The following is a 21919-nucleotide window of genomic DNA, read 5'->3' as shown; positions in this document are numbered from 1 at the left end:
TCTGTGTGTTAGAGGCCAGCCTGGTCTACAACGTGAGTCCAGAATAACCAGGGCTCTGTTACACAGAGAAACCCTGTCTCAAAACAAAAACAAAAACAAAAGTCATAGAATAAGTTATTTGGGGTGGCAGTGACTGGGGCCTGAACCCCAAATAGCTGGTATGGCTTAGTACATACTAGGAAAGCACTCTACCACTGGGCTATATCCCCAGCCCATTTAAAAACCTATCTGTGTAAGGGTATGTTGTTTGTTTTCTGGGGGTGGGGCTCGGAGGTAGGAGGTGCTTGCTCTTGCAGACTGGTGTAGAGAACAGATATACCCAGACACTGACCCTAGGATGTGTTCCTCAGTAACTCCTACCCATTTATTTATTTATTCATTTACAATCTTTATTTATTTAGGAGTCAAGGTCTCTCACTGAACCTGCCCAGCCCTTACAATTATTGAGATAGGATCTTACTAAGCTGTCCAGGCTGGCCTTGAACTCACTCTGTATCCCAGACAAGCCTGACCCTTGTGAGGCTCCGGCCTCATGCTTCTGCGTAGCAGGGATGACAAAAGGCAAGCTTCATGGCCAAACCTGGCTACTAGAACAAATTCTATTTACAAGAGAACAACCAACAACCAGTGAACTGCAAGTCAGAACCACAGTTGGACACAGCATCGCCTCTCCTAGGACAGCTGTAATCAAAAGTAACTTAGTAGCAAGTGCTGGCAAGGATGTAGCGAAGTCGGAACCGTCGGGGTGTGGCTAAGAAGAAGGCAAAATGGATGACTGTTTTGGAAACTGGCATAAAGAATAGCTTAATTGATCCATGCAGGCTAGGAATGACATAGACACTCTACTCTTAGGTAGGAGGCCAAGGGAAACAAAGACATATATTTACATTAAACTTGAACACATGTGTTCGCAGAGGCATTACTCATGGTGACCTAAAACAGGAAATGGCCTACATGTCCGCCAACTGCTGAATGAGAAGGCAACACATGGCTCACAGCTGAAAATAGTACTCAACCAAGAAGAGGAAGGAATGTATACTATGGTGGGGTCGAGCTTCAGAATCACAGTGCTAAATCAAAGCAGTCAGGTGCAAAAGGTCACATGCTGGATGATTTCCTTATATGAAATGTCCACAGTGGGCAGTCACGTCAAAGACACTTGTCGCCAACACTGGGAAAGAGAAGTGACACCAGAGCAAAGGGATTCCAAGGGGGAAAGGATTCAAAATGTTCTAAAATTAACTATGATTGTGCTTGCAGGACTCTGGAGTCACTACCAGATGCTTCTGGCAGTAGGGGCGCACACCTTTGATCCCCTCACTCAGGAGGCAGAGGCAGGTGGATCCCTGAGTTCAAGGCCAGCCTGGTCTACAGAGTGATTCCAGAGTAGCCAGAGCTACACAGAGAAACCCTGTGTACTGGCTGGTTTTGTGTCAACTTGACACAAGCTGGAGTTAGCACAGAGAAAGGAGCTTCAGTTGAGAAAATGCCTCCATGAGATCCAGCTGTAAGGCATTTTCTTAATTAGTGATCAAGGGGGGAGGGCCCATTGTGGGTGGTGCCATCCTTGGGCTGGTAATCTTGGGTTCTATAAGAGAGCAACCTGAGCAAGCCAGGGGAAGCAAGCCAGTAAGGAACATCCCTCCATGGCCTCTGCATCAGCTCCTGCCTCCTGACCTGCTTGAGTTCCAGTCCTGACTTCCTTTGGTGATGAACAGCAACTTGGAAGTGTAAGCTGAATAAACCCCTTCCTCCCCAACTTGCATCTTGGTCATGATGTTTGTGTGCAGGAATAGAAACCCTGAATACGGGCTGCAGAGATGGCTCAGCGGTTAAGAGCACTGACTGCTCTTCCAAAGGTCCTGGCCTTAAATCCCAGCAACCACATGGTGGCTCACAACCATCTGTAATGAGATCTGACTCCCTCTTCTGGTGTGTCTGAAGACAGCTACAATGTACTTACATATAATAATAAATAAATCTTTGGGCCTGAGCGAGTGGGGCCTGAGCAAGCAGAGGTCCTGAGTTCAATTCCCAGCAACCACATGATGGCTCACAACCATCTGTACAGCTACAGTGTACTCATACACATAAAATAAATAAATAAATCTTAAAAAAAAAAAGAAACCCTGACTAAGACACCCTGTCTCAAAAATCAAACAAACAAACAAACAAACAAACAAAAAGTATGATTCACTACCTGAACCATACACTCTGGTGAATGAATTCTGTGGGACGGGAATCAAATCTCAGTGAGGCTTTTTGTTTTAAGAAAAAAAAAAATGAAAGCCGTGCAGTGGTGACACACACCTTTAATCCCAGCACTTGGGAGGCAGAGGCAGGTAGATTTCTGAGTTCGAGGCCAGCCTGGTCTACAGAGTGAGTTCCAGGACAGCCAGGGCTACACAGAGAAACCCTGTCTCGAAAACAAAACAAAAACAAACAAACAAGCAAAAAAAAAAATGAGAAAAAGGAGAGAAATATGAGTTGAGAGGGATGTGGTAGGGGAGGCTTGGAGGGAGTAAGAGGGGCATGGGGATAGTTACAACCAAAATGCATTGTATCTATGTAAAAAAATGGAATCAATAAAAATCTATAAATTTCTCTAGCAACAATAAAATACAGCCAGCAAAATGATAGTTCATCATCTAACTTCACTGGCTGCTAACCCTGCACACCTGAGTTTGATTCTCAGGACCTATGTGAAAATGAAAAGAAAAAAATAATTTTCTTTTTTTTTTAATTTCTTTACTTTTTATTATACACCAACTAGTTTATATTTTAGTTTTTTACAAAGAAAATGCTAAGAAAATTATAATCACATGTCATGATAGTAAAATCATAATTCCAGATTTCTTTACATATAAGGTGGAATGGTCCAGCAGCTATGTCCACTGTCACTGACTTTAGTTCCATTCAATTGATATGGCACATTACCTAGTCACAATTAACTAGTCACACACACAAAAAAAAAAGTCTCAAATACAATAAAAATGTACACACAATAAAGGTAATTTACAGTTACCAATAAGGAATGGAATTTATCTTGGTGGTTGTAGAAATCTAGGGTCAGTAGCCTTAGTCAAGGCACAGACGGATGAGCAAGCACAACTGTCTAGGAGTAGGCACAGTATGTGCAATCACTGACGAGGTATGCACGCACGCAAAGTATTCAAAATCGCTCAGTCTTGCTACGAAAATGGATCCAAGTTAAGGGAAATTCTGTGGCTTCCCCTATTTTCCACTTCTGGATTACTTCCACAATCTTTAAATAAAGTTGGCAAGGATATCCAAAAGCAATCACTATTTGGGTAAGTGAAATAAAATCCTTCACTACTCCGGACTGTTAGTTATGCCTCTTGGACTAGAAGCATTTTGAAGACAAAGGAGTGTTCACAAAATTGAAATGCCATTCAGATGAAGGACAAGCTCTTTTCCACACACTTAAGATTGCAAACGTTCAAGTGGCTTTTACAGTCCACTTTGGACCACAATTTGTTACAGTATTGGGGATTCTGGGGATCCTTTAGAAGCAAATACCAACTCAGAGGGCTCGGGGTCTCTTGGGATTAATTTGCTTGCTGGCTTGTTGTTCTTGTAGCGCTGCACGAAAAGATTTCTCTCGTGACTTAGTTAAAATGTCTATTTTTTTTTTTTTTGCTCAAGAATAGCTTCACATTGTGTAGCATGAGTCTACATCATAGTCTCCTCCTTCAGTCATCTCTAGGAGTGCCTTTTCATCTTCTATCCGGCAAATGGATCCTGGAACACTGCCCTATGATCTTCTACAACCTGTTCTTCCATCCCTACCATCTGGGAGACGGCTTCATGAGAAATAAAACAATTGTGGAGGAACTTCTTAGCCGTGGCTTAGCAGGCTTGATCACTCTGACTGTGGAGCCAAAAAATAACTTTCTTAATTTGTTCTCTGACCTACACACACACACATACACACATACACATCTACATACACACACATGTACATATAAACTAACACACACATGCTAAGTAAATGTAAAAAAAAAAATTCAGTGGTAGCTTGAGGGTAACGTTCTCCGGTGAGCCAGGGAGGCCAAAGCTACACCCACTCCACCCACTCAAGTCAGCTCCACTTAGCAACTGCACAACCCCGTCTCTGGAACCATATCCCCATCAGAAAGTCGTTCAGGCCTTACTCTATGTATACAAACATCTGAGTTTCAGTTTTGTTGCTGGGCTCGAAGGCAACTCAGGGAGAGGGAGTTTCTATTCGCTCACAGATCCAGGCCGCAGTCCCTCTGTGTGAGGACATCCTGGTGGCGGGAGCTGCAGACTGACAGTCACACTGTCCGCTCACTCTATCATGCCTTTCCTTTCAGTGCTAGGCCTCAGCCTAGGAAATAGTGTGGTCCACCTTCAGAGAAGCCCTTTCCTTCCCAGACCAACCCTCACTGAGATGCCCCCTTCCCAGGTAGTCCCAGATTACTCAAGTTAACAACTAAAACTCACCCCAGGGGCCAGTGATATGGCTCAGCAGGTAAAGTTGCCTGCCACTAAGCCTGACAATCTGAGTTTGATCCCAGAGCGGGGAGAAAACAAATTCCCCAAGTCACCCTCTGACCTCTTCACACTTGCCATGGCATATTTGCATGTACACACACACACAACAAATAAAAATGTAATTTTTAAAAAGTAATCATATAAAACTAACCATCACACATGTCCATGTATGTACAGTTACACATGAGAATATATACATGTGCATGTCAAAGCCAGAAGTCAAACTCAGGCATTGTTCCTCAGGAAATCACCCACCTTGTTTCTCTCACCTGGAGCTTGCCAGATGAAGCTCTAAGGAGGAGAGATGCAGGTGGGGAGGAGTGTGGAATAGGGGCGCATACATGCTTAGAAAGGAGGCTGGTCAGTAAATCCCAGGAATCCACGGCTGGTCCCCTCCCCAGCACTAGGATGACAAACACTGTGCCAAACCTGCCAACTGTTGTACTTAGACGCTGAGGTCCTCATGCCAACCCCTGCTACCCAGGCCTGCCTGACTTCCCTTGAAGCAGATCTCTAACCCCGTGGAGACTGGAAAAGCATCTACTTCCCAGACCTGACACACGGATGGAAATGAAGGCTGGGCCAGCCGTCTCCAAGGCTCCGAAGTTTCCCTGTCCTCCATGCTGTCTAGCTGGTGCTAAGGCAGGCTCCACAACCCTCCAGCCAAAAGAAGCCTGCTCAGCCCTGAGGTTTGGTGGCCTGGGCCAGAACAAACACCCTGCAGGCGAGAAGAAAGCATTGCCACAGCTGACTGCAGCCAGCACAGTTTCCTGCTGCTCAACTGCAGGCCTCTGAAAGCCGAAGCCTGCGCCCTGGAGCTAGGGTGGATGATGGGGCGGGAGGGAGAGGGAAGGTACAAGTCTCCTTAGGAAAACTGACCACGTTGTCCAAGCCCACTACACAGCTGTGTTTAGAAATCTATCCAGTGAAAACCACAGAGAATTTGCCTAAGTTTAGCTATTAAAAAAAAAAAAAGTTCCCAGAAACAATATTTTATATAGGAAAACATGTGATCACATAATACCCCAAAAAAGTAGACACTGGTTTAAAAGAAGTAAACCTTAAAAACTAGACTCATGAGCCGGGCAGTGGTGGCGAATGCCTTTAATCCCAGCACTTGGGAGGCAGAGGCAGTTGGATTTCTGAGTTCGAGGCCAACCTGGTCTACAGAGTGAGTTTCAGGACAGCCAGGGCTACACAGAGAAACCCTGTCTCGGGAAAAAAAAAAAAAAAAAACTAGACTCGTTTTAAACAACATGTGAGGAAGACTGATACAAGGCAGATTTTCACTACCAAAAACTGGAAGGGCAGGTCTAGCACATGCATTTGTTGAGAGAATTATGTTTAAATTCTCAGGGAGCCAGGAGAGACCTCAGCAAGTAGGGCGCTTGCCACGAGAAGGACCAGAGTTCAGATAACCATCACTTAAGAGAGAGACAGAAACAGACAGACAGACAGACAGACAGACAGACAGACAGACAGAGGAGGGGTTTGTATTGCCTCTGCCAGGGAGAGGGAGACTGGAGGATTCCTGCAGCTAACAGGCAGCCAGCCTAACTGAATCAGCCAGGTTCAGTGAGAGACTCTGCCTAAAGGAACACAGTAGAAAGTAATTAAGGAAAACCCCCGTAAAGTCCTCTGACCTCAATGTGCACACACAAGCAAGCACGCGCGAGTGCACACACACACACACAAACATAAAAAAATTTAATACTCAAAATTTTCATCTTACAGCTCTGAGCAGGACTGGTTTTTTTGCGAAGCCTCAGAAATTAGTTCCCATGATGCCTCGGGTTTTTAGAAACCGCCTGCATTCCTTGGCCTGTGACCCCTTTCTTCAAAGCCAACAAAATACCATCTGCTTCTCCCTCTCAGATTTTGACCCTCACACCTCTGAGAACGCTTGTGGCGACATCAGTCCTAGCTCCACCACCCAGGATCACTGTGACATGTCAAGATCCATCCCATAATCCCCTCTGCAGAGAGCCTTTCACCAGGTAGGGCAAGACATTAAAAGGTTCCAGGATTTAAAGCGTGGGCTTCCCCTGGGAGAGGGCTTTACAGATTTATTGCTGTGAACTCAACCTTGGGTCACATATCAAGCACTACTAGCTCATGATGTGGGTGGGACATATCTAACTCCCCTAACCCTCCTGGCATCACACAGGTGGGCATCAAAACATCCCATTTTACAGATGGAAACAACAAATTCATGGACAGAATCTCTGAAACCGAAGAGCCGAAGACTTAAAGGCAGACAATCAGGTCCTGACTCACTTTCCTTTTCCTCCTACACACTGATTAGCTCTAGGATCTCAAGGATGCTAGGCAAGTGCTCAACCACTTACCTATAACCCAGCCATGCCTCCCTTTCATATTATTTATTTTGTGTGCATGCCTGTGGCATACAGGCATGCCATGGTATACAAGTGGAGGTCAGAGGGCAGCCTGGGGAAACTGGTTCTCTCGTCCCACCACGTGAGTCCCAAGACAACCCATGTCTTCACACTTGACAATAGTCCCTTTATCCACTGAGCCATCTTACCAGCCTAATCCGTAACTCTGCCCCAACACATACTTTTAAAATTTTTTTTTTTTTTATTTTGAGACAATCTTGCTATGGCTGCTCGGGCTGACCTTGCGTTTACCATGTCCTTTGTCTTTCTTGTTTTGTTTTACTTTGAGAGGAGGGGAAGAAGGGTCTTGGGTAACCCAGGCTGCCTTAAGAACTCCCTATGTAGCTGATCAGATCCTCCTGCCTCCATCTCCCAAGTGCTAGGATTAAAGATATGAGCCTAGCTTTGAACTCTGTAGTCCAGGCAGGCCTTGAACATATGATCCTCCTGAACAGCTAGGACAACAGGCCAGGAGGAGAGAACCCAGTGCCCTCAGGCCTGGCTAAGCTCTACTCTACAGCATAGAGCATCTGCCACATTGCCTTCAATCTCATATTCAATATTTAAACTACTTCATAATTATGCAACCAAATAGCCACAAAATGGGAAAGGGCATATCAGGAGTATGCTATAAAAGAGCACTTTGCAAAAGCATATCTAGATCTTACATTTTGAAAGGAAACAAACAAACAAACAACAGGAGTTTGGTTTGGGCATCTGATTACATTTCTCCCAGGTGGAGAACTAAGTGTATGTTCTCTCCCAGTAATAGTTTTAAATGCATTTACAGATGAATTCTCGAAATGTCTCTACAGCAGGCTCGTTGGGGTGGGTTTGGTTTGTTTTGCAGGCTCGTTGGGGTGGGTTTGGTTTGTTTCATGTAGGAATGATAAAGCCAAGTAGAGGGACCGCTCTGAGGTCTATTTCCACAGTAAACCCTCAGGATACCGGGCCTGATACTTCTTGTAACTCAGGGACATGAGTCTCCACGGTCAGTCTGGATGACTCTCCAGGGGTGAGGCTTGCAGCAGGCCAGTCTGCGAATGCTGCAGAAACCAGAGAGGCCTCAGCTCCTGACCAAACCTTCCCACCTCCTCCTCCTCCTTCTCCTCCTCCTCCACCTCTTCCTCCTCCTCCTCCACCTCTTCCTCCTCCTCCTCCACCTCTTCCTCCTCCTCCTCCTCCTCCACCTCTTCCTCCTCCTCGTCCTCCTCCTCCTCCTCCTTCTGCTTCTGCTTCTGCTCCTCTCCCTCCTCCTCCTCCTCTCTGGGAGGTGGAGGACTGGCTAGCCCCTCCTCCTGCTAAGACAATGTTGCTACTTTCTTTTCTACAGATTACTAAGTTCCCATTTTCTTTTTTTCTCAGTACAGAATCCTTCACACCAGCACTTCACACACACACCCCAAAAAATGTCCACCCACCCATGACCACCAACTCCACTTAGAAGTGCAAGCTGCAGCTCCCCAATCCCTCTTGCTGCTACAGAGATATGCACTACATTGACCCCACCTCAAGCTGTCTGCAGAACCATCCACAGCCTATGTGCACCACTCCTGTAAGCCCAGAACAGCCTGGGCCTTCCTGGCCTGTGGAAGAAAGGAGACAAGGAGCCAGGCTGCCAGTCAGCACACAGCCTCACATCCTAGGCCCACTCTGGCAGGACCCTCAACTTGGCCACAGAACAGCAGGAGACAGACCCACCAACACGTGCAAGCTACACCAGGGGCCATTCCCATATCTCACACACTAGTACCTGCTAGTGACCTGGTGTTTCAAGCCACCCATCTGAGAGGCTAAGGCACACCCTGTGGTTACAAACATTCACAAAGTCAGTCCCATGACACCCCGGGGACAAATATGCTCTGCTGTCAATACCAATAAGAAAACTGAAGTCCCAGAAGCTGTGCATGGTGGCACATGACTGTAATCCTAGCATCAGGGGGGTAGAAGTGGGAGATGCTCTACTGGTTTAGAGGCACCATGAACTGTAGAGAAAGACGGGAGAGGAAGGGAAAAAAAAGAAAGGAAGTTGTTAACAAACATAAGTATAAAATTTGAGAAGCTACCAAGGCAAACACATTATTCATTTGGTAGAAACATTCATTTAAAAAATGATAATCTTACTATTAAAATTATTTAAGTGAAGGTCCAGCCAGTAATCCTCTTCCTTCGTATCACACTCACCCTTGGAAGCTGTTCCCAGCTTGCCATCTGTGTTGTTCTGCCAGGCTCCACAGTGCTAAATGCTTTGTTTACCTTCGTTTTTTAAAATGCCTTTTAACATCTAAAATTCATGTGTACTAGAATATGTATTTTATAAAATGTTTGTGATTCTATAGAGACGTGTTTGTAAATTTCCCATTGTTTTTCAGTATACCTAATTCATGTGATAAGTTTTCATTATCTCACCATAAGGCCTTGATGATCAATATGGGGGAAGCAGATACTGTAATATTGGATGCAAATAAAGCATCCAATACTAAAAAAAAAAAAAGATAAAAAAAAAGAAAGGAAGAACAGAGGGAGAGAAGATGGGGATGGGGGATTCAGAGAGGTCGAACAGAATCACATTGCATGGGCGAAGAGCCACTGTCTGTCTCTGAAACCCGATACTGATATATTCAGGGAGAAGCCTTGGGAATCAAGGGTGCGTGTAGGTCCTTATCCTGATTGGTTTATTGTGTAGATAAACTGGTAGGGGGTTGGACTCTCCCCTCTAAACAAACTGTCTCCTCCCTCCCAAGCCCACATTGCAGAGTAAGGCATGGCCCTGAGGTCCAGCACTGCCCACCAGCAGGGCAGTTGGCACCAGGGCATCTAGTTTCATGCACAGTGGCACAGGACTCTGTTGTCTCTGGGTTGCAATCCTTGCTCACACTCAATATAGACAGGTGGTGGGGATAAGTTCTCTCCAAAAGGGTTCGCCAAAGGCTACCATTTGCAGCTGTGGGGGGTGGGGAAGATGGATGGTTCTGTGATGCAGTGCTTGCTGCATAAGCGTGAGGACCCAAGCCCAATCCCTGGTAGCTGCATATGAACACCTGTGTCCTGACATGCCCTTGCAATCCCAGCACTGGGGAGGCAACGTGAGTGAAGAGCCCCAGACCTCACTGACCAGCCAGCCTGGCCTATGTGGCAAGCTCCAGGCCCTGGTGAGAGAGGCCTCTTTTGAGTATTTGCTCAACAGCAATGGCGATCACCACTTAGGATGGAAGACAGTCCTCAGATTATCGAGGCCAAACAAGTTCCCACCGTCAGCATAACCCAGGGAACCACCACCAAAACCAAAACGCCAATTGCGTCTTTTGTTCAGCTGCTCTGCTGCAGAAGGGGCACCCCAGAGAGGGGTACAGCAGGCACAAAAGGGAGGTTATCCTAGAAAGGAGCTTCTAAATACTGCATCTCAGGTCTTCTGCAGTGTCCTCTATGTCTGAAAGAATAACAAGAGGAGAGCAGCTCAGGTAGGAAAGGGATTATTTGGCTTATATATCCTGAATCTCAGTCTGTTGAGGAAAGCCAAGGAAGGAACTCAAGCAGGACAGGAACGTGGAGGCAGGAACTGATGAAGAGGCCATGGAGGGGTGCTAGAGCTGCTTACTGGCTTGCTCCTTAGGGCTTGCTCAGCCTTCTCTCTTATAGTGCCTGGGTCCCAGGTGGTGACACCACCCATAATGGGCTGGGTCCTCCCACATCAATCACTAATTAAGAAAATGCTTGCTTACAGCCTGATCTTTTATTTTTTTTCAACTTCATTAGCTTTTTTTTTTTTTTTTGAAAATATACTTTTCCATACAATATATTCTGACTGCAGTTCCCCTCCCGCAACTACTCCCAGGTCCTACCTACCCACCCACATCCACACCTTGCTTATTAGAAAACAAACAAGCAATAATAATTCACTAATGAGTTAAATAACATAAAATAGAAAGCACATGCCTTTAATCCAAGCACTCTGGAGGGAGAGGCAGGTAGATCTCTGAGTTCGAAGCCAGCCTGGTCTACAGAGTGAGTTCCAGGGCAGTCAGAACTACACAGAGAAACCCTGTCTCAAATAAATAAATAATAAATAAACAAACGAACAAATGAATGAACAGGACAAAACAAACAGACTTTAAAAAAAAATAGCCAAAGAAAAGGCACAAGAAACACACAGACACAGAGATACACACATTGGCAAACACACAGAAAATCCATAAAAACAAAAAGACTTGTAAGGTTTAAAACAAAAATGAAAACAAAACAAGAAAAACAAAAATGAAAACAAAACAAGAAAAATTAAAATGAAAACAAAATAAGAAAAAGAAAAATGGGGGGGAGCAGACAGAGCATTATGAAACAAAACCGACTCCAAGAGCACTACGCATTTTATGTTGGCCATCTACTACTGGGCATGGGGCCTGTCCTTAAATGTCTGAATGGGGTCTGAATACCCAGTGAGATTGTGTTGGAGAAAAATAATTGGAGATATCTTCTGGGTTAAGAACGGGGTTTTGCACCCACTTCCCCTCTCAGCCCTGGGCCCTCAGAGGGGTCAGACCTGTGCAGGCTCTGTGCCTGCTGACAGTCTCTCTGCATTCCTGTGAGTGGCAACCCTTAATGTCTAGGCCTTGTTTCCTTGGTGTCTTCCATCCCCTGTGGCTCTTATGATCTCTCTACCTCTTATTCCACAGAGTTCCCTGAGCCCTGAGAGGAGAGATTTGATGGAGACATCCCATTGAGGTCTGAGGTCCCAGAGTCCTTACTCTGCACATTGACCACCTGTGCGTCTCTGTATTTGTTCCCATCTTTAGTAGGAGAAAGATTCTCAGCCAATATGGATAAACTTAACATTTTTAACAGTAAAGCCATGCTTCCCAGACATAGATGGCTGACTCCAACTCCATTATCCTGGGCTATCTATCATGTAGACAATGCCCCAAGCTCCCAGCATTCTGGCTGGACTCCACCCCCAGTCATCTGACCACAGCCAAGTAGCCCAGCCCACCATATAAGGGGTTGTTTGCCCCCTTCCCCTTCTCTCTCCCTTCTCTCTTAAACTCTCCCTTCCCCCTCTCTCCAAGTGGTCCTGGCCAACATCTATTTCTCCACCTTTTCTCACTCTATCTCTTTTCTACAATAAAACACCTTAAGACCACGAATTGCCTCTTTTTAACTAGACTCATCATGTTGGCCCAATATTTGCAGCCGTAAGACTGGACCCCGTGCGTGCCTGCCCACTTTCTCCCTTCATTCTCAGCTCTGCCTCGGTATCCAGCATTTCCTGTGATGCCCAGGGACTAGAACCTGCATCCTTGGCCTCCGTGAGGCCCAGGGACCCCCTGCAGTTGTCTCCCTCAGCTTCCCACGGACTGGGATCCCATGGCTTCACACAACCAGATGCCCACCCAGCGGAGTAGAGTGTGCAGACAGACACCTACGTCTGCCTGCCCAGAGTACCAGAGCTCTGGCAAGACGTGGATCCTTCTTTCCCGTCCCTCTCATTCCCCACTGCCCGGTGCCCGCAGACACAGATAAATTTAACGTATTTAAATAAACAAAATAAATCTTTAAAAAGTAAAAAGCCTGCACATGAATGCTCAGATCCATGCTCTTCAAATTAGATAAAGAGATGGAAAACAGGCAAATGACCAAAATCAGCAGATAAAGTCTAATTTTATGTCTAATAGCCCTACTATAGAATAGTACCTGGATATCTAAAGGAATCAAATTCTGTTTCTCACTAAAATGTGGATAAATCTTAAGACATGAAGCAGAAAGAAGTCACATGCTAAAGCCAAAAGTAGGATTCCCTGTTCATGAAATGGCCACAACACAACGTTCTATAAAAAGTATTTGTAGAAACAAAAAGTAGATTCAGGGCTGGGGGAGAGAGACAGAGGAAAGGGTCAGCAGGACTGCTTAAGCGCCACTTACTGAAAGTGTTCCAGAACTGACTGTGGTGACACTAACACATGTTTAAATACGCTAATCACCATGTTGCCCCTTTGCACTTGCAAGTGGATGGCAACTTCACTGCTCTCTATCTTATAGTCTGAGTCATGGTCCCTCACTGAACCTGCACCTCACTGACTGGCATTAGACTGGCTGACCAGCAAGGACTTTCCTGTCTGCCTCCCCAGCTCTGAGATTACAGGTGTCTACCACCATGCCTGGCTTTTATGTAGCTCAGAATCTCTTTCTATCTCCCTCCCTCTTTCTCTCCCTCACTTTCTCTCCCTCCTTCTCTCTCCTTCCCTCTCCCTCTCTCTCTCTCCCTCCCTCTCTCTTGGGTCTTTCTACATAACCCTGCTGTCCTGGAATTCTCTATGTAGAAAGGCTAGCCTCGAACTCACTGAGATCCACTAGCCTCTAGTGCTGGGATTAAAGGTGCATGCTGCTATACATGGCTCAGGATTCTCTTCAAGCCATAATCCTCTAATCCTCCTGTCTCAGCCTCCAGAGGCTAGAATTGCTGGTTTGAGTTACCATACCTGGCTTTGCATTGTCTATTTGAACCATAAACTATATGTTAAGTCAATCTTGTCTCAATAGAATCATGACTTACTTTTTTTGTTTTGTTTTGTTTTGTTTTGTTTTTTGGAGACAGGGTTTCTCTATATAGTCCTGGCTGTCCTGAAACTCACTCTATAGACCAGGCTGGCCTTGAAACTCAGAAATCTGCCTGCCTCCCAAGTGCAAGGATTAAAGGCATGCGCCACCACTGCCCGGTTCATGACTTTTTAAGAAGACTGCAAAAACCCATTGCTGCAGCTAGTGACAAATGGCTGAAAACAGCGCATGTTCCACTCTGGGTTAAACTGTCACAGTGCGACCAGGCCCGTGAAAGCAAGAGGACAATCAATGTGTGCGGATAAGGAACCGGCCCCAGGTAAAAAGAAACCAAGGAGCAGAAGTTATAGGAAAATATTTAAAACGCACCCATCACGTGAACGTAGAATAGTACCAGAAGACTAAATAAACTATTAATGAGCTTGCCATCCTTAGCTTCTTCAACCCAGAGTCACCTGGGAAAAGTAATTGCCTCTATCAGATTGTCCCATGGCCCTGTCTGTGGGACATTTTCTTGATAGCTAATGGACATAGGCGGGCCCAGCCCACCGTGGGCGGTGCCATCCCTAGGAAAGCTATCAGAGCAAGCCAGAGATAGCAAGGGAAATCAGTTAGGCAGCATTCTATAACCATGGCGTCTCTTCATTTCTGCTTTGAGTTCCTGCCCTGGCTTTCCTCAAAGATGGACTGTAACCTGTAAACTGAAATAAAGCTTTTCTTCCCCTATTTGCTGTTGGTCATGGTGTGTATACAGCAACAGAGAACAAGCTAGGTCAGAGCTTATAGAGCTTATGTAGGATATGGGAGAAGGGTCAGAGGTAAAAGGCACTTGTGAGTTAATTCCCCAGCTTCTAAAAGTACTTCATTTTTTTTAAGGCAAGCTCTTACTATGTAGCCGGCGAACCCACAATCCTCCTGCCTCAGCTTCTAGCACTGCTATCTCCTGAAAGCTGTCCTCTGACCTGTGTATGCATGTCATAATGCACCTACACACAAATAAATAATTTACTATAAAGAAAAAATTAGCCAGGCAGTGGTGGCGCACGCCTTTGATCCCAGCACTCTGGAGGCAGAGGCAGGCAGATTTCTGAGTTCAAGGCCAGCCTGGTCTACAGAGTTCCAGGACAGCCAGGGCTATACAGGAAACCCTAACTCGAAAAACCAAAAAGAAAAAAATCATGTGAACTTTTCAACAGGGACCTGAAGATATAGCTCATTTGGCAGAGTGCTTGTCTGCTATGCAAAAGCCCTGGGTTCCATTCCTGACACAGCATATAAATAAATAAATAAATAAATAAATAAATAAATAAATAAATAAATAACTAGCAGTGTTGAGGTACACACCTCTCATCCCAACTCTGAGAGCTAAAAGCAGGGAAATTGTCAGTTGAAAGTCATACTCAGTTACATCCCAAGTTAGTTCCAGGCTAGTCTGGGCTACATGAGATCCTTCTAAAACAAAGAGGGCAGGCAAGATCACCTCAGTGGGTGAAGGTGCTTGCCACAAAACCAGATAACCTGAGTTCTGTCCCCAGAACCACATGTAGGAGAAAGCCAAGTCCCACAAGCGGTCCCCTGACCCACATACAAATGCATGAGCATGCCCACATCCACACGCGCACACCAAAATGGATAAATAAATTTTAAATATACAAACTCACACTAGTTAGTAAGAAATAAAATTAAAGCACACATCTGCATCTCAAAACTCTGTTTGCTACAATCTCCTCAGAAAGTCCCAGAACTGAGCCAACAGCCCAGTGTAAGGCGACAAGGGACGGCAAAGCCACCAGGACCAGAATTTCATCTGAAGGCTGCAAACAGATTTTTTTTTCTTCCCTGTACCTTTAGACACAGAGCTCCTTGCTGCTGTGATTTGCAACAAAATAAATAAATCATTAGGCATTTAGCTACCAAGCTCCCAGCCTCCCCTGGCCCCCAAGACAGCTCACTACCTTTGGGAGTAGATGACCCTTGCTGCTGTTTCAATATCAGGGCCAAGTTGACCAACTGGGGTTGCTGTCGTTTCACAAGAACTTCCCTGGATCAACTTCCCCCACCTGCTCTCAACCTCACCCCGCCCCCACTCACACAAAGTGGAACCAAATGGGGTTGGAGAGATGGCTCAGCGGTTAAGAACACTGGCTGCTCTTCCATGCTCTACACACGGTGGCTCACACCCATCTGTAATGAGATCTGACGCCCTCCTCTGGTGTGTCTGAAGACGGCGACAGTGTACTCATATACATAAAGTAATTAAATCTTAAAAAAAAAAATGGACCAAATCAACATTCATCCTGACAGATGTGGCAGGTGTAAATAAAGCCGAGTGGATGAAGAGGTGCTACTCTGGTGGGCAGAGCAGACAGACATTGCTGCCCTGCCCAGCAAGTACTTACAGAAACCTTCAATCTTGTCTGCGGTCTTGCTCCATGCCACCTGTCGGGTCTCCATGATCATCTGTACTGTCCTCCGCTCTGGGGTGGATTTGCGGGCGCTGAACACGGTCATCACCGTCCCTAGCTCCAGGGCTCTCTTGATCTGACTCTTCTCATATTCTGGAAGGGTGTCCACATTGACCATGGTGGTCATTGTCAGCCACTCCAGGGAGAGGGAAGAAGCAGGAGAAATATGGAGGCTGCCGGGGGCGGGTGAGATAAAAGAGTGAACTGGCTTTAATTAACTGAGGTGGATAAATGAATGGAGTGTCAGTATCAGGAGCCAAGACCCTGTCTCATGCACGAGTTATAAGTGAAGGTTCTAGAGCAGAGAGCCCTTGGCCACTTTGAGTGCTAAGGCAGAAGGCGCAGGTTTAAATAAAGTCTGGGTGGAGATGGGGAGGGGGCTATTGGCCTCCCTGACCCCACCGCTAGACAGACTTTGAATAACCAAATCTGCACTCTCTCTTCTTGTCCAAATTTGAATAACCAAAGCAGTTCAGACAGGCTCAGTGACCTCTTTCCAGCAGGAACACCCAAGAGTGTTGGGAGCAGCGCCCTCCTGCGGGCAGTTAGTACTTAAGCATCCCAGTCATTGTCTGGATTTTCTCATACCCCACCCCCCAAACAATCGGCAAATTCAGAACCCAAGCATTCTTCCCTCTCCCTGGCTTCTCTGAGGAGCTCTCTGCTGGATCCTGTTCCTTGCCCCGAGCCCCTGAGATTCTCAGCCCAGTGTCCGGCAGCATCTTAAAACACAAACCCAATCTCATCACTCTTCAGCTCAAAGCCCCTTGAGCCTGCTGGATGAGGAGCTAGGTGTACCTGTACCAGAGACACCACACCCTTTGGACCTCATTTTCAGCCATGCAAAGGAAAGTAACGTTACCTATCTCTTGAAGATAGATAAATAAGATAATCTATCATCCCAGGCCCCTGAAACAAGAACACGAGCCAGCTGCAATGATGCATGGTGTCGGGGTGCAGGAATATCAACTCATGGTCAACCTCAGCTACATAGTAAGTTAGAGGCCACCCTGGGCCACACAAGACAGTATCTCAAAAAAGAAAATAGGGGAGAAAGAGTTGCGTGGAGAGAAGGCTAAGCAGTTAAAAGCACTTGTTGCTCTTGCAGGGGATCAGGATTCAGTTCCCACCCCTGTATCAGACAGCTTACAACCACCAAACTCCAGCACAAGGGGGTCTGATACCCTCTTCTGACCTCCACAGGCACCAGACACACACATGATACATATACATACATGCAGGAAAATATTCATAAACATTTTTCTAAAAAACATTTTTTTAAGAATCAACTGAGGGGCTAGAGAGGATGGCTTAGCAGTTAAGAGCACTGGCTGCTCCTCTAGAGGACCTAGGTTCAATTCCCAGCACCCACATGGCAGCTCACAACTGTACTGTTTAACTCCAGTTCCAGGGGATGTGACAAACTCACACAGACATAAGCAAAAGCAAAAACACCAATGTACATAAATAAATATTGTAATTAATTATACTGCATATTACTACATTTAACAATATATAATAAATACTAATAAGTAAATAATATTTTTTTTAAAAAAATCAACTAAGAGGGTGCTCAGTGGAACTATGTGATCTCAGCTCCTTCTGCCAGGCCCCACAGTTGCCATTATACCCACCAGGATTGCCAAGCAGCACTAGAGAGTTATCCCAGACCAAAGAACAGGAAGTGAGAGGCAGGCCCTCAGCTAGGACTGTCGGGCCTCGGACCTGCTCAGTCTCTAGGCAAATTGCTCTGAACCTCAACTCTGACACTTGCAAAACGAGGACAAAATACCCTGGGGTTTCCACAGTGTGATTTGGGGGGCTAAGAGCTGACTGATGGATGCTAACCTAGGGCTCCTCTGTCCATCAGCCAGGTGGGTGGAGCTCTGAGTACGGACTCAGCTCTGGACTGGGATGCAAATCCAGTGAGGATGCAAATGCCAGTGAGCAGGGAGAGTCTCAGACCTTGCCCTTTGCTCCTTCCTTCAGCTACACAAGTCAGGAAGGCAGAGAGGCACCTCGGTGGGAGTGCTGGCCATAGGGTGACATTCTCACCACCTGTTCCCTGTCTATGGCTTGGGAAGCAGGCCTGAAAAAACAGTGCAGAGTTATATGCAGTTATATAGTGCAGATGTGATGCCACCCTCCCCACCCGCTCTCCCTTGTGCCCCTCCCCCCTCCCCCCCACCGGAGGCCTCAAAGGCCCAGAGAAATCTTCTGAGGAAGGAAGGCTTCTGAATTCCATCTTGTAAAAAGATGAGGTGTCTGAGGATGTGGCTCGGTGGATAGTGTGCTTGTCCAGCTTGTCCTGCGTTTGATTCTTAGCACCACATAAAGAGAGTTTGGGGGCAAAAGTCTATAATCCCAACACAAGAGAGATGGGGAAAGAGAATCAGAAGTCCGAGGTCATCCATAGCTAAGCTCAACTTGAGTTCTACTAGACCCTGCGAAATGAGACCAAAAACACAACAGGGCACACAGTTATAATCCTAGCACTTGGGGAGGTTGAGGCAGAAGGGTTGCTAAGAATTCAAGGCCAGCCTGTGCTACAGGGTGAAAAGCTGGTGGAAGAACAGTCTTCTAGCCGGGGGAACAGGCTTCAACACAAGCCAGGATGTGACCTTACAAGATACATATATGCTACACTGCTTATACGGACACTATCAGTTAAGCAAGCTAGCCAGTGGAGATGACAAAGGGGAGCTTCTGAGCTATTTCATTATTGGGGGAGACAGAACAAAGGCCACCTGGAAAGTAGCTGTTAATATAACCCCCCACACACACATGACACCGGTTTACCCTCAGACAAATAAATGCCTGGGAATACAGCTCAGGGGTAGAACACTTGCCCAGCAAGAGCCAAGTCCTGAGTTCAATTCCCAGCACTGGGGGGTTGGGGGGGTGGAGGGAGAAAAGCCTACGGTTTTAAAAATCAAAATCCATCCAGAGAGGAGGAAATTACATGACCAAGGTCACACATGCAGACGGACAGTCATGAGTCTGATCTTTTAGTGCTGTCTGTTTGTAATTCAGAATGCTGGCAGTATTTGGCCACACGCCAACAAAACCGGCTGACTCTTTGAAGAGTGGGTAGGGGGGACTGGCTTGCCCAAGGTCACACAGCTTACAAAGCAGAAGACCCAAGACCCCGTTGTACAGCTTCGCACTATACAGAATGTTCCATCCAGGCATCTCTACTGTTCCCCTCGGCTAGGTTCCCAGGAAAGGTTTCCCCTCGAGTTCCAGGCTTCAGCGATCAAGCAAGAAGGTCTCCAGCTGACTGTATTCCCAGAGCAGGGCCCTAGCCATCAAGATAACTCACTCTTTGCTTCTGTTCTGCCCTTTCCAAACTAATGAATTAGCCTGGACTCCCCTTCCCCCTACCCCTTCTATGGGTAACCTGATCAACTCACATAGTCAGTACAAACATGGCTGGAGGTGAGGGTGAAAAGAAACTTTTTTTCACATTTCTATGCTCCACTCTTTGAAACCAACTTCTCATACACAAGAACCCCAAAACAGGAAACAGGGACTATCCGTCTCTTGAACACTCTCTGCACATGTGGGTCAGTGCTGGATTTAAGCCAAAAACCCAAGGAAGAATTCTACTAGACTTTGGCCCAGCTGAACCCTTGAATATTGCCTGCCCTTCCCACTGCACCAGGGATATTGGGGTTCATTTGACACCCAACCTAAAGCATAGGGAGGTCCAATCCAAGAACCAAGCAATGTACACCTGTACAAATGGAAGTGAAAACAGGATTGACTTTTTTTTTTAAGAGCCCTTGTAAGCATCTCTAAAGTATAAAGTTGATCTAGCAAGCACTCATGTGTAAATCGAGACATCCGGAAAAGATGCTCACAGGACCATAAAACCAGAAACACTTGGGCTCCTCATCTCTGGGGGTTGGGGGACATAGCCTGCAGGACCCCCCTGTATTGGTATATTGGCACACACCAATCATCCCAGTGCTTGAGAGGTGGACGAAGGAAGATCAAAAGTTCAAGGCTAGCCTGAACTATATAATGAGACTGTCTCAAAAATAATAAATAAAATAAAATGTACAGAAGCTACGGAAAAGAGTGGATTTATCAATAATCACAAGCAAACTGATCTTGGGAGATTTGTGAGCTATTTTGATAAAAACAAACCTACAAATCAATGAGTTATAAGTATAAATGTTATTGCAGTATGTAAAAAGTATCGAAAAAGTTGCTTGTAAATCCAGAGGGGCCACTCTATGTTAATTGAAACAGAAAAGCCCTTTTGGAGTGGTAGGGCAGAGAGAGGGTTGCTTATTTTTGAAATTAATTATTTGCAGAAGTTTTCCCACCACTAACTTCCCACCAGTTTCGCCTAGGAGCTACAAGGGAGTCCCTTGCTGTGGCTCCTCCAGAGGACCCCACACACTCCGCCCAGCTTGGGAGGCCAAGCACCCAGTAATTTTAAGCATCAATAAAATCCACAACCAAAATCCCCTTGGGCTGCTACACTGCTGCCCACAACCGTGCAAAATGGGTAACAGCCTAGAGCTAGTCCCGACCCCAACATCCTGTAAGTGTCCCACAGAAGCAAAAGCAGGGGCCATGACCTGTGCCCACCAGGAAGGGCCTTTGCCACCAGGGTCAGGAACTGCGGAGGTGTCTCTTTCATGTCCCGGAAAACAGGCTCTGGGCTAGTACAGGGCCCAAGAGAGAAACTCGGACTTAGAGGGGGCTCCTCTCTGTGTGCTGTGTCACATAAATGGAACTGAAATTCAAATTTAGGTCTCAGAGAGAAGGCCACCTGTTTCCAGGGCGTGTCTCTCAGGAGTTCGAGATCAGGGTACCTAAAGGGCCTGCCCCTGACTCTCCGGGAATCAACCTCCTAGGTCCGTATACAACCCACCTTCCCTTCAAATTCTGGTTCCCTGTGGGGCAAATGACCCCTTTGAGATCCCCAAACTGAATTGAATTGCGGGAGGGGCGGGTCCCAGAATCGCGTGTGGAGAAAGAGCTGCTCCGCCCCACCCTGGAGCTACCTGTGTACTACTGGGAAGTACTGTCCCAAGTTCAAAATCAAGGGGTCAGGGCTGCCCTGCAAGCAGGGACCCGCCTCCTGCGCAGGACTCTCTGGAGAAAGTGGAAGGTGGACGCTCGGGCCACCCCAGCACCAAGGAGCCGCGTCTCTCATTCAAACCCTAGTTGGCCACAGCACACCCTGGAGAGGTGGCGCCAGCCCCGGGGGAGGAAGTGGCCGGCGGCTGGGCCCGGCCCGCCTATCCCTAAGCTGGGTTCTCCAAGGCACACCCGGCCACCTGCCCGGATCGCGCACCCCAGCCCTGCCCGCGCCAGCTGTGCTCCGTCGCTGTCCCCACCCAACGCGGTGCCAGCTCTAGGGTCCCCGCACAAGCGCAAGTCCCCGGGGAGCTCCATCCCTCCAGGCCACTCACCTGGCGGTACCCCCGGAGCGCAGTCACCCGCACAATCCTTGGGCTTGCTAGCCACGGGTGGGGGGCACTCAGGGGTCCCTTGTGCAGCAGCTGCCAGGGACCCGGGCAGTCCGGCAGCGCACGTCTTGCTCAGCCGCGCTCTTACTTCTGCTTTGGAGGCAGCCGCGCCACGTGACTCCTCGGGGCCGCCCCCCTCAACGCGCCGCCCTGTCCCAAGGCGGGTCCCGACCCGCCAGAGCATCCCAAGAGCGCGAGTCCCAGAGTCAAGCCTTCCCGGACCAGGGGGAAACTGAGGCAGCCCCAGCACTGCCTGCCTGGCCGCGATCGCTTAGCCAGGTGAAGAGAAATTCCCCAAGAATATCAGAGTTTATGGGGCGCCTACTGCATACAATGCATGCATTGGCAATCTTCACTTACTTAGAATTGGCAGAGCTGAATTTAGTAATACATTTCTTCTTACCTTAAATGCTCCAGCCTCAGTTTCCCTCTCTGCAAAAGAATGCCAGGCCCAAAAGTTTGCTTCAAAAAGTAACTGGAC

The 21919-nt window shown here is 47.0% G+C and overlaps 1 protein-coding gene across 2 annotated transcripts in view; it reads right to left on the bottom strand.

The window, feature by feature from the left end:
- Plcg2 (phospholipase C gamma 2) overlaps window positions 1-21535 on the bottom strand; it is a 149931-nt gene extending 128396 nt beyond the window's left edge. The window contains exons 1-2 of one of the 2 annotated variants that reach the window (XM_031341530.1): window positions 21382-21535; window positions 15884-16122 (exon numbers count right to left, since the gene is read on the bottom strand). In XM_031341530.1, the coding sequence (XP_031197390.1) occupies window positions 15884-16076 (193 nt within the window). In that variant the 5' untranslated portion in view covers window positions 16077-16122; window positions 21382-21535. Of the gene's footprint in view, window positions 1-15883; window positions 16123-20551; window positions 21133-21381 lie in introns of those variants that run through there. The other variant, XM_031341531.1, reaches the window with a different exon arrangement.
- Between the last annotated feature and the right edge of the window lie 384 nt (window positions 21536-21919).

Source organism: Mastomys coucha, unplaced genomic scaffold (genome assembly GCF_008632895.1).
Source record: "Mastomys coucha isolate ucsf_1 unplaced genomic scaffold, UCSF_Mcou_1 pScaffold22, whole genome shotgun sequence".
NCBI classification, from domain to species: Eukaryota; Metazoa; Chordata; class Mammalia; order Rodentia; family Muridae; genus Mastomys; species Mastomys coucha.
Note: the sequence above shows the minus strand (reverse complement) of the source record. Positions and strands in the feature narration are given on the sequence as shown.